General features: G+C 45.4%; 1 protein-coding gene across 1 annotated transcript in view; it reads left to right on the top strand.

The window, feature by feature from the left end:
* uvssa (UV-stimulated scaffold protein A) overlaps nucleotides 1-13,315 on the top strand; it is a 178,176-nt gene that overhangs the window by 45,650 nt on the left and 119,211 nt on the right. The window contains exons 6-7 of the mRNA XM_072497539.1: nucleotides 5,623-5,732; nucleotides 10,627-10,755. Coding sequence (XP_072353640.1) covers nucleotides 5,623-5,732; nucleotides 10,627-10,755 — 239 coding nt within the window. The remainder of the gene's footprint in view (nucleotides 1-5,622; nucleotides 5,733-10,626; nucleotides 10,756-13,315) is intronic.

Raw genomic sequence — 13,315 nt, 5'->3', positions numbered from 1 at the left:
ATGACAGTGAAACGAACAAAGACCCACACCTTCCTTGCCAATAATTTGCAGTATGCAGGCCCCCCTCATGAATGTGAGATCATCACCACAAAACAGAACACAGGCCCATTTATTCCCAAGACACCTCCCAGGGGAAACAGGTAGTACACCCCAGAGACCCCAGCCCACAGACACGTGCGCACCCCTGAAGATTTATGTGGATGGCTCCTCCACAGTGTTAAATGGAGAGAGAATTACCGGTTGCGGTATATATGGAGAGGATGCGCAGGGACGCACCTTAGATGAAATTTCATTAAAGTTGCCAGGACACTTAGGCTCGCAGGCAGCAGAACTGGCAACGATTGCATATATTGTAACCACTCAGACTCGTTCCCGGCCCCAGCAGACATCTATTCAGACAGCTTGTATGTATGTAATAGTTTGACGGAATTCCTACCCCTGTGGGAAACAAGAGGATTTGTTTCCGCGGACGGTAAACCCCTACCCTCAGCCCCATTACTACGCCATATCTTAGAGACAGCGAAGGATAGGAAATACAGAATAATTAAAGTTTGCTGTCATCACCGTTCTTCATCCCCAGGTAACGTTAAAGCAGACGCCCTAGCAAAGGCAGGCTCCAGGCATGGTTATTTTTGGAACCCCCCCGAAAGCACCCCAGTGCACGCAGTTCAGGTCTCACAGACCAACATTCAGGATTTAGCGAAGTCACAGAAAGAGGACGAGAAACGAAGAGAAGTTTTAAAGGGTACCTTTCCAGCCCCATATGATAAATACAAAAATGCAATAACCACACATGATGGTGTGATTTTAAAGGTTGGCATTTATATAGTTCCCAGCCAGGACAAGAACCAGATCATTTGTCAGTTCCATGACAATCATGGACACCAAGGAATTGAACCCACCCTAGCCCACCTCAGACCGCTCTGTTGGTGGCCTGATTTAAAAACCGATGTAACGCACTACATTGAGAATTGCTTAATCTGTGCCCAGAACAATCCAGACAGATATGCGAAAAAGGCTCAACTTAGTCATACCCGCCCCGTTAATGGACCCTGGACAAATCTCCAGATAGATTATATAGGACCCCTACCCCCGTGCAGAATTGGTTATAAGTATGTGTTAGTGGTCATAGACACCTTCACAAAATGGGTGGAAGCATTTCCATCGCGAACTAATACGGCCAAGATAATGGCTAAAATATTAACACACCACATCTTTACAAGATGGGGACTCTCCCGCAGTACAGAGTCCGATCAAGGCTCCCATTTCACAGGACGTGTAATGAAAAATGTCCTCACGATTTTCGACATTCGACAAAAGTTTCATATCGCATACCACCCGCAGTCGAGTGGTATTGTAGAGAGGCTGAATAGGACATTAAAAGCCACCCTCAGGAAAATGGTACAGCAGAATAACAGCACCTGGGATTCAGTACTCCCATTTAATGTTTTTAAGAAACACGGTATCTACATCCACAGGATACACCCCCCACACCCTCATGACCGGACGCCCCATGAAAGGCACTGAGTATTTATTAGGACTGGATTTGGCCAGCCCCCCAGTTACAGCCCTCACGCATGAAAATGCGGTTAAACAACTGATACAGAACATAAAGGCAGCCCAACTCGCAGCAGCAGTGAGACCTGGAACCAGGAGGAAACAGAGCAAGGCTTGTTTCGACAAAACAGTACACGCCACTGAGTTTACAGTCGGGCAACAAGTTATGCTTTCCCTTTACAACCCCAGTTCATTCCTTTCCCCCAAATCTTCCGGACCGTCCTCCATTTCGGACAAAGTCAGCCCCTCAGTATACAAAATAACCTATCCAAATGGTAAGTCTGCGTGGTTTCATATAAACCAGCTCAAGGCATATGGCTCGCAGAATAACCACACACACCACATCCTGCTCGCAGCAGCAGACGATCACGTCCTGCCCACAGATGACGTTTTCCTACCCTCCCCACCACCCAGTCCAGCCCGTCCTCCGACACAACTTCAACTCCGCCCCCAGAGGCACGATTCCGCCTCTCCCTTCCCTCAACCAGCAGCGACAGCGACAGTGATAGCGATCACGATGACAATAGCCACAGCACACCACGTTATGACTATACCCCTGCACCAGGCCCCAACCAGGCCCCACTCCCAGCGAATCTGAGCATGATTCTACTGACCCATTTGAGATCACTTATAACAAAGCCCCTGACGCCGACCCACCGCCCGACGATTACGGACTGAAGCATAGTAGCTCCAACCTCGACACACGATTCTGGCACCGAGACAATTTGTTCAGGCTCATCCAGAATGATGAGATGGACCCCAATTCGCCCCAAGCACGGTTACTACAGTCAAGAGTTTGGCAGCCGGGAGAAGATGATGACTTAGAGTCTGAATCCCACCAAACGAATCCCTTTGCGACCCTGGTCGTTATTGAGCAGTGAAGTGTCCAGATGATGGAGAAAAAAGGAACCGATGGAGAGATACGGTGTCCTTTCTGATGAAACCTGCACCATGTTTGTTGTATGTTTGCTCGTTAGTGTTAATGTTAAGTGTTGTTCGTAAACTCGAAAGTTTTCACGGCCCCACGTCACCACTCCTTTAATGCCCTCTGTCTGTTAATGGAACACGTTTGTCCCCAGACAATAGTTCCGAGGAACTAGTTTGTCACCAGAAACCAGTTTAAAGGTACAAGTTTGTCCCCAGACAACCGTTCAGAGGAACTAGTTTGTCGCCAGAACACGACTCATAGCTACTCTCCTGATTCGAGAGGAAGCCCCCACGATGACCACATTCTTACCCGTTCTTGCCGGTTGCTCGGGCAGTGGAGAAACGGCATTGGTCCCCGCCCTGCCTGAGGACTCCCCTCTGGTCAGCTACGCTTGGGTAGAGCACATATGGCATTGATCACTGTCCTACCCGGGGATTCCACCCATTTCTTACCCGCCGCGGCCCATATGCACCCCATTTTGGCTCGTTACGTTCGAAATTCTTTTGTTTGGTTTTGGCAACCCTTAGGTTACTTCCATATGCTATTTACATCCTCAAACACTGGGATGGTAAATCACACAGGCTGCGAGATGGCTCGCAGTACGGCAGTATTTTTCTGAGATGTCTAGTCCAACATTCGGTTTTTTTTAAAAAATGAGGGAGTCACAGATGGTGACCAATTATAATGGGAAATTGGCAACAAAGGACAGACAGACAGGCATACGAGATTTTAAGCAAGATAATAACAGAAATTATGCTTGTGTTCACAGAACTCCGGAACCTCAGGAACCCCAGAGGAAGACGAAGAAGACCGACAAAGATGAAGACAGCCTTCGTGTTCACATGGATCTTAGCAGGAACCCTTCAGTTGCGCACGGATGCTTCCCCCCCCCCCCCCCCCCGACCCCGACCACACAAACAGTAAATGATTCCCACCCCTGCAATACACGGAACCCTGAGATAACTAGCCCCACGACAGCTAGCAATACCCCGACCTGGTGTGATAAGTTTAACACCTGGTACTCACTCTCATATGTAGTCGAAGCACTCTTAGTGCTGGCGATACTTTGCAGTATCGTGCAAACATTTAGAGTTAGGAAATGGCAAAAGAGAGCATATCGCTCTCGCACCCCGGCACAGAGGTTTAGGTCCCCCATTTTCGGATTTCACCAGAATCCCCGAACCCATTGGGACGGATTAAATTGCATCCATTTTTCTTTATGTATTCTGTGGAATAAAGAGATGTAAACCTCTGTGTCTGACTGCCAGGCCAGAGAAATGTGTGTGCTGCTATTTTGTACAGGTTAAGATGTATAGATTATTTTTGGATTGTTTGAATGAGGATAGTTTATTGAGAATAGTTAGAGGTTCCAGTTTTTTTATTTTTCTGTAATGCATGTATTCATGTCATAACACCCCGTAGAGTTTTATGATAATGACTGTTTTTAAAATGGTTTCTGTAAAATTGTGTTGCATCGGATAGGACAGTGTAGAGCCTACGTATGGGTGCCCCGTTTGATCAGAGGATGAAGACGACGTAGTAGTGTGATCCTTCACGCTTCGCGTTGAGGATCACAAGGAGGGCGTGTAGCCATCTGGGATGGCCACGTCCCGATTACAAAATGGACACTTGCAAAGAATGCAGGGAAAATTGGACAATACTGAGAAGCAAGCAGGTGCAAGGTCTGTCTGTTGATTAGAACCCTAGCTCTCAGACAGGACAGAAACTACTAAGCCATCGACATACTAATGAGCCATCTCCGGGGACAAAAGGGAAACATTTAGATAAACAATGTTAAGGCAGACACCCGCGGCGCCAGAGGAGACTCAAACAAAGCAGACCAACGGTCACCTAGGACACGCCCAGCAATCAGGAAACCACCCCTCTATTGGAGGAAGATCGATATGAATGATTGGGAAAGGCCCAATTAATTGAGGCCAATTTCAAGGACCGCCCAAAAGCGCGCAAAGCCCTTTTGAGTACATAAGCACTCACCAAAGAGAGGATCTTTCTTCTTTGGCTTTGGCTCTCAGCGAAGAGAGAGACCTGCCGAGTTGCTGCATCAGACCAAGTAAGTTCCAAGTCAACGCACGCTACGAGATAGACACTCCTAGTCCAACGGCCATTGTTCCTCTGACTGAGTGGGCACCCGAAGCTAAGTATAGGCTTTAGTAATAGTGATAGTTTAGTTTGTAGAGTTTATGCATGAGTAGATTTGACTGTGTGTAAATAAAGGAGCATTGCTTTTGAACTTACTAACTGGTGTATCAAGTCTTTGATCAGTATTCGGTTCTGAACCTTGTGGCGGTGTGGAAAAATACCTGGCAACTCTTGAGCAACCGTAATTAAACAGAGCCAAATTAAGAGACAACACATAAATTAGCAACATTAGGAAGAACAAGGAGAGGCGATATAAAATAAGGGGTCCAATTCTAAATGTGGTGCAGGAACTGAGAGACCTGGGTTTAATATGTATAAATCATTGATGGTGGCAGGGCACTTTGGGAAAGTGGTTAAAAAGACATATGGGATCCTGGATAAATAGAAGCCTAGCAAACAAAAGTAAGCAGGCTTTGATTACCCTTTATAAAACACAGAATTGTGCCCAATTCTGAGCACCACATTTTAGGAAGGATACAAAGGTTTTATAGAGGGTGCAGAAAAGATTCACGGGAATGGCTTCAGGGATGAGGGATTTAAGTATCATGAAACAGATCGGAGAAGCTGCTGCTGTGCTCCTTGAAGACGAAAGCGTTGTGAGGAGATTTGATGAAAGTGTTGAAAACCATGAGTGGTCTAGATTGAGTAGATAAACTGTTTGCATTGGTAATAGTGTTGTGAACCAGTTGATTGAAACAAAAGAAACAACTATGACACGAGGAAAACCTTTTGTGGAATGAGTGGTTAGGATTTGGAATGCACTGCCTCACAATTGGTGGAGGGAGGTTTAATCGTGTCCTTCAAAAGAGCATTGAATTGGCAATGCAGGGCAATGGGTGCTGTGGGGGAGACGGGACTAGTTGGGACTATTAAATTGCTGTTGCTGAGTACCGACATGAGCTCGATGGGCTGAATGGCTCCCTTCTGCAGTGTAACCATTACATGATCTTCTGATGTTCTGTATTTTTGGATAACAGACTTCAAGATCAAAGAGAATGAAGACAATAGTGCTGTGATCAACAACGTAAAGGACCTCCAAAGACTGCTCACTAACACACACTTGTCAACTGTCCAGTATTGGATCCAGGTATGAATGAAAACGTTTAGTGTTGTTAATGGATTTTCTGTAAAGAAGCTTGATCAGAAGCCCTGGGAGACACGGTCATAAACACAATCTCCAATGATGCTTTTGATAAATATAAATTAGTTTGAAGAAAAGTAGACATATCATTTGAGGTCGTAAAGGTCTCAGGATCTCTTGCGTCCAATTCTGGAGTAAAATGTGCCGTTTGTAATTCTAGCACTATTTATGGCACTAGAATGTCATTTAAGAAAAAAGGTTTACCATAAGGCTCTACAATCATCTTGTCCTTGAGTATTGGTTCAGAAGCTAGACTCCTATAATTTTTACTAAGACCATGGTATTTCAATTTGAAAACTAATTCCGGAGTTAATTAAGAACATCTCTGGCCTTCTGATTCAAACTGCAATTTTTATATTGTTGTTTAGGTTGGCTGCTGAAAAGTAGTTGCTGCCAGTAGATTTTATTTGTCACTTATCACATTCCTGTCTTATCCAATTGAGTACAGAACAGGTGCCAACCTTGTGTTATATACAATTCCAATATAAAGTTTCATGCACTGATATAAAACAGATGTTTATATTTTTACATATCTTGTTTTAAAAAAGTTTACCATGAAATCTATTGAGTTTTGCGAATAATTGCAATTTGTATTTACAAACCCTGCTTAACTGAGTAGAACATGCTGATGCGCTTCATAGAATCATTAGAAATAAATTGATGCCAAGTAAGGAAAGCTTCGGAGGGGTGACCAAAGGATTGGTCAGAGCGGTGGGTTTTGAAGAGACTTTTGAAGTGGAGAGAGGGAGGGTATTCCAGAATGTGGGATCTTTGTGGCTGAAGTCACAGGCATGAATGGCAGAGTGAATGGTTGGCAGGATGTAAAGGGTCAGAGGACTGGGGAATCCAGAATAGGTGCAGGAAAAAAAATAAACATACAGATGAGAATTTTAAATTTGGGACATTGGAGGATGAGCATTTGGTCAGGAAGTCTTCCTGCTTTGTCCGGGAAGTCTTCGCTACATTCTGCAGAGCTGAAGAGGACTTAAGGATGTAGTATCTGAAGCCTGCAAGCTGCCCTTCTCTGTGATAAATCCTATTTGTATAACATGTAAGTTGTAGGAAGTCAGACAACTACAGAAAGGCCAGGTTTATTAGCCTGTGCCAGAAAGATAACCAGAAATCTCTCAGGATGCATCAGGCCATGGTAAGCAGTTCTAACCATGGCTCCAAACCTTCGCACAAAAGGCTCATTCCGGAGAACTATAGAGATGCATTGTATGCAAACATAAGGCTAATTCCATCTTTGCCTGTGCAGATAGTTTATGCACTTCGTCAGTGTTCCAGAATAGATTTTTTCTGCATCACTTTATTATCCAGGTTTTTGGGACCTTTTTCTTTTTTTTTAATATATTTTATTGAAATTTTTTTCCCTGAGCAACATTTTTCCCGCTTACAAAACAAGCGAAACGATAACAGTAACAAAACAGAAATTTTTAAACTTTTTACCATAATAATAATAATAATAATATACAAGTAACAAAACCTCGTACTCTATTGACCTATACTCAACTGAGCCTCCTCCCCCCCCCCCTCCCCCCTGGGTTGCTGCTGCTGGTCATCTGTCTTCCCTCTAACGTTCCCCTAGGTAGTCGAGAAATGGCTGCCACCGCCTGGTGAAACCTTGAGCCGATCCTCTCAGGGCAAACTTTATCTGCTCCAGTTTAATAAACCCCGCCATATCGTTTACCCAGGCCTCCAGTCCGGGGGGTTTCGCCTCCTTCCACATGAGTTGGATCCTGCGCCGGGCTACGAGGGACGCAAAGGCCACGACATCGGCCTCTTTCGCCTCCTGCACTCCCGGCTCTTCCGCAACTCCAAATAGAGCTAACCCCCAGCCTGGTTTGACCCGGGCCTTCACCACCTGCGAAATCACTCCCGTCACTCCCTTCCAATACCCTTCCAGTGCCGGGCACGCCCAAAACATATGTGCGTGGTTTGCCGGGCTCCCGCCACACCTCCCACATTTGTCCTCCACTCCAAAGAACCTGCTCAATCTTGCCCCCGTTATGTGTGCTCTATGTAGCACCTTAAATTGAATCAGGCTAAGCCTGGCGCATGAGGAAGAGGAATTTACCCTGCTTAGGGCATCAGCCCACATACCCTCCTCTATCTCCTCCCCTAATTCTTCTTCCCACTTTCTTTTTAGTTCGCCCACCGACTCCTCCCCCTCTTCCCTCATCTCACTATAAATCTCTGACACCTTGCTCTCTCCGACCCACACCCCTTAAAGCACCCTGTCCTGTATCCCCTGTGTCGGGAGCCGGGGAAATTCCCTCACCTGTTGTCTAGTAAACGCCCTCACCTGCATATATCTCAAGAAATTCCCCCGGGGTAACTTATACTTTTCCTCCAGTGCTCCCAAGCTCGCAAAAGTCCCATCTATGAATAAATCTCCCACCTTCCTAATTCCCAACTGGTACCAGCTTTGAAATCCTCCATCCATTCTTCCTGGGGCGAACCTATGGTTGTTCCTGATAGGGGACCCCACCAGGGCTCCCCGCACCCCTCTCTGTCGCCTCCACTGTCCCCATATGTTCAGTGTTGCCGCCACCACCAGGTTTGTGGTGTACTTGTTCGGTGAGAACGGTAGCGGCGCCGTCACCAGCGCCTCTAGACTCGTCCCTTTACAGGACCTTCTCTCCAGCCTTTTCCACGCCACTCCCTCACCCTCCATCATCCATCTACGTATCATTGCCACATTGGCGGCCTAATAATAATCTCCCAAGTTCGGTAGTGCCAGTCCTCCTCTGTCCCTACTGCGCTGAAGGAACCCCCTCCTTACTCTCGGAACTTTCCCTGCCCACACAAAGCTCGTAATGCTCCTATCTATTTTATTAAAAAAGATCCTGGTGATTAAAATAGGGAGATATTGAAATACAAATAAGAACCTCGGGAGGACCATCATCTTAATTGCTTGCACCCTGCCCGCCAGCGATAAAGGCTGCATGTCCCACCTCTTAAAGTCCTCCTCCATTTGTTCTACCAGCCGTGTCAGATTAAGTCTGTGCAAGGTTCCCCAGCTCCTAGCGATCTGAATCCCCAAGTATCGGAAGTTTCTTTCCACTTTCCTTAGCGGTAAGCCTTCTATCTCTCTACTCTTGTCCCCTGGATGTATCACATATAATTCACTCTTCCCCATGTTTAACCTATACCCCGAAAATTCCCCGAACCTCCTCAAGATTCGCATAACCTCTATCATCCCCCCCGCTGGGTCCGACACGTATAGCAATAGGTCATCCGCGTATAATGAGACTCGGTGTTCTTCTCCCCCTCTAGTCACCCCTCTCCATTTCCTGGAGTCTCTCAGCGCCATGGCCAGAGGTTCAATTGCCAGCGCAAACAACAATGGAGACAGCGGGCATCCCTGTCTTGTTCCCCTATATAATCGGAAATACTCCGATCTATGTCGACCTGTAACTACGCTTGCCGTCGGTGCCCCATAAAGTAGTCTAACCCAACGAATAAATCCGTTCCCAAACCCAAACCTCCTTAACACTTCCCATAAATACTCCCACTCCATCCTGTCAAATGCCTTCTCTGCGTCCATTGCCGCCACTATCTCTGCCTCCCCCTCCACTGAGGGCATCATTATCACCCCTAATAGCCGTTGCACGTTAACATTCAATTGTCGCCCTTTTACGAACCCTGTCTGGTCTTCGTGCACCACCCCTGGGACACAGTCCTCTATCCTCGATGCCAGCACCTTTGCTAGCAGTTTGGCGTCCACGTTCAATAGTGAAATAGGTCTATAGGACCCACACTGCATCGGATCTTTGTCCCTCTTCAGAATTAGCGATATCGTCGCCTCAGACATTGTCGGGGATAGTGTCCCCCCTTCCCTGGCCTCATTGAACGTCCTCGCCAACAACGGGGCCAACAAGTCCACATATTTTCTGTAGAATTCCACCGGGAACCCGTCCGGCCCCGGGCCTTCCCTGCTTGCATGCTTCCCAGTCCCTTAATAACCTCGTCCACCTCAATCGGCGCCCCCAGGCCTGCCACCTCCTGCTCCTCCACTTTCGGGAACCTCAACTGGTCCAGGAACTGCCGCATCCTTTTGGGACCTTTTTATTGCATCTTATGAAAAGTTGTGTCTCAAATATAAATTCCCTTAAATGTACAGCATATTTGCAAACACCTCAGCCTCCCGAGTTAACAAAATATTGGGAGATGTAATTATGTTTTTATTTTGCCAGCTCACAATATTTCAATAGCAGAGGGCATGTAGAAGAATAGATGTTGGGTGACTCGGGAAATCTGATATTCCCATGGTTCATGGTGACACTTTGGAGGCTCCACAGTGCTGTTGAGGCACTGCAGTAAAGTATGGAGTAAAACAAAAGCTAGAACTGAAAAAGCCATTCGGGTGCTTTGAGGAAAGCTTTGATGTTTGCAATATTTGTCCGAAATCATATCCAAAATGTGTGCTAGCAACTTTGCATAACTTTGCAATCCTCTAAAGCACTGACATTAGATGTCCCAGAGGTTTGCAATGGCATTGTTGATGCTGTAAACTAAGACCATGGACATCATGAGTTGGGTCCAGTGATTAGTGCTGCTGGACAGCTGAGATCAAAGACATTTGTGATGTCTTTGCAGACACATACACAAATATTTTTGCTATTTTATCAAATTGCCATGTCCATACCAGGACGTTGTTGCCACATTCTTATATACCCTGTCAATATCAAGACCACAACTTCTCCAGCTGCTGAATATCTGCATGACTGAGGCTGAATATGCTTCATCTCGGGCATAACCCTTCGACAGAATGTGTTATTGAAACAGGCTTCTCGTGATATAATTTGGAGTAATGATTTTTTAAAATGTGTTCTAGACATTCACCAAAGCTGGTATCAGTGACACCCGCCTAAAACGTGCCATTGACTTAAAAAATACAATTGATGCAGCACTAAAAAAACTTGAAGAGATGAACATTGATTACGAGAAGAGACAGAGAAAAGTGGTGAGTACTGTTATAGCCTAATTCAGTGATTCTGGTAATTGCATTGAGGAGCAATGTGGCTGCAGGAATAAGAGAATCTCCAATAAGATAGACACACCTAAAAACTGCACGCCAGCTTTTCTTTTGCACGCTGCCGGGGAAGACAATGCAATGTAGGATTTGATACAAAAAGGTTTATGTTGAAAATTCTAGACCCATAGTAAACTGGAACTTTTTACAACCTAGGACCACCTCTTAATCTTAAAACACAGACTCCTGGCTAATGGAAATTAACCACTACGGAAACTTCCAGCTTAGAATTTCCTTCAAATTGAAAAGGTCTGTCCCTAAGGAGCAATTAACAGTTCAGGTCCGAAGCAGTATCATCTTCAAGTCGCAAATAAACATCTCTCAACAAGTCACAATCAAATTTGAGAATGAGGCCTGGTTGTAATGGTTCAATCTTTTGCTTTTCTGGAACTTTTAATTTTAGCTCTAGTTGAAATGAGAGCCTGCAGCCCAGCAGAGGGAATTTGTGCTGGCTTGCTGGAGCAACCACCTTAAGCATCATGGCTGGAAAAGACAAAACAAATGTTGACTGTAAAATTTAGCGTTAAATTTAAATTAATGTAATGATGAACTGAGTGCTTTTCCCTCTCATAACATGGAAAGGGCAGCATTTATTGATGTTCCTTCGCAAAGTAGAACTTATTCTTTTGAACTGGGTTTCAGCTGCATTTGTTGTGCTCCTACATAAAGTTAACCATGTATATGATGCACTGTATCATTACTGGTGAAAAGCAACTTTTTAAGCATATGTTTACCTAAAGTCACACAAGAATGTAACAACATGTGGAATTAATAATCATTTATTCACACCAAGAATTTCCCTTCCACTCTGCCTATTGTTAATCAACTTTAGGGCCATTTACGGTAGCACGGTAGCATTGCGGATAGCACAATTGCTTCACAGCTCCAGGGTCCCAGGTTCGATTCCGTCTTGGGTCACTGTCTGTGCGGAGTCTGCACATTCTCCCCATCTGTGCGTGGGTTTCCTCCGGGTGCTCCGGTTTCCTCCCACAGTCCAACGATGTGCAGGTTAGATGGATAGGCCATGCTAAATTCCTCTTAGTGTCCAAAATTGCCCTTCGTGTTGGGTGGGGTTACTGGGTTATGGGGATAGGGTGGAGGTGTTGACCTTGGGTAGGGTGCTCTTTCCAAGAGCTGGTGCAGACTCGATGGGCCGAATGGCCTCCTTCTGCACTGTAAATTCTATGATAATCTATGATTAATCTAGGACAAAGATTCGGCACAACATCGTGGGCCGAAGGGCCTGCTCTGTGCTGTATTTTTCTATGTTCTATGTTCTATGTCTCTGGATGGAAACGCGTATTGCCGTAAAGCAGCAGCAGTAAACAAAAAACATAAAATAATGCATCCAAGATAACACAAAGTGCAAAGTATTAAAACTTAGTGCAATTCCAAATTGTGAATCAAGCTCAAGGTGGAAGTTGAAATCCAGAAACAAATAATTTGAAATAGAAAAGCAGTGAAGAAGCACAAGCATCTTGTAATCCATGAAACCTATGTAAATAAAATTGAATAAACTAAGGAGCTATATTGAAACCAGAGACATAGTGAGACTTCTGAAAATTTCTGAACATTTATTCTTTGGACTGTGGGAGGAAATCGGAGCACCCGGAGGAAACCCACGCACACACGGGGAGGATGTGCAGACTCTGCACAGACAGTGACCCAAGCCGGAATCGAACCTGGGACCCTGGAGATATGAAGCAATTGTGCTATCCACAATGCTACCGTGCTGCCCTTAAGAACAAACTAATCTACACTATAGCATCCTACCGTAATCCATGTACCTATCCAATAGCTGCTTGAGGGTCCCTAATGTTTCCGACTCAACTACTTCCACAGACAGTGCATTCCATGCCCCCACTACTCTCTGGGTAAAGCACTTACCTCTGACATCCCCCCATATCTTCCATTATTCACCTTAAATTTATGTCCCCTTGTAATGGTTTGTTCCACCCGGGGAAAAAGTCTCTGACTGTCTACTGTATCTATTCCCCTGATCATCATATAAACCTCTATCAAGTCACCCCTCACCCTTCTCCGTTCTAATGAGAAAAGGCCTAGCACCCTCAACCTTTCCTCGTAAGACCTACTCTCCATTCCAGGCAACATCCCCTTTGCACCTTTTCCAAAGCTTCCACATCCTTCCTAAAATGAGGCGCCCAGAACTGTACACAGTACTCCAAATGTGGCCATACCAAGGTTTTATACAGGTGCATCATCACCTCTCGGCTCTTAAATTCAATCCCTCTGTCAATGAACGCTAGCACACCATAGGCCTTCTTCACAGCTCTATCCACTTGAGTGGCAACTTTCAAAGATGTATGAGCATAGACCCCAAGATCTCTCTGCTCCTCCACATTGCCAAGAACTCTACCGTTAACCCTGTATTCCGCATTCATATTTGTCCTTCCAAAATGGACAACCTCACACTTTTCAGGATTAAACTCCATCTGCCACTTCTCAGCCCAGCTCTGCATCCTATCTATGT

The sequence above is a fragment of the Scyliorhinus torazame genome, chromosome 3 (assembly GCF_047496885.1).
Source record: "Scyliorhinus torazame isolate Kashiwa2021f chromosome 3, sScyTor2.1, whole genome shotgun sequence".
Taxonomy (NCBI): Eukaryota; Metazoa; Chordata; class Chondrichthyes; order Carcharhiniformes; family Scyliorhinidae; genus Scyliorhinus; species Scyliorhinus torazame.
This window is presented reverse-complemented; position numbering and strand designations above follow the sequence as displayed.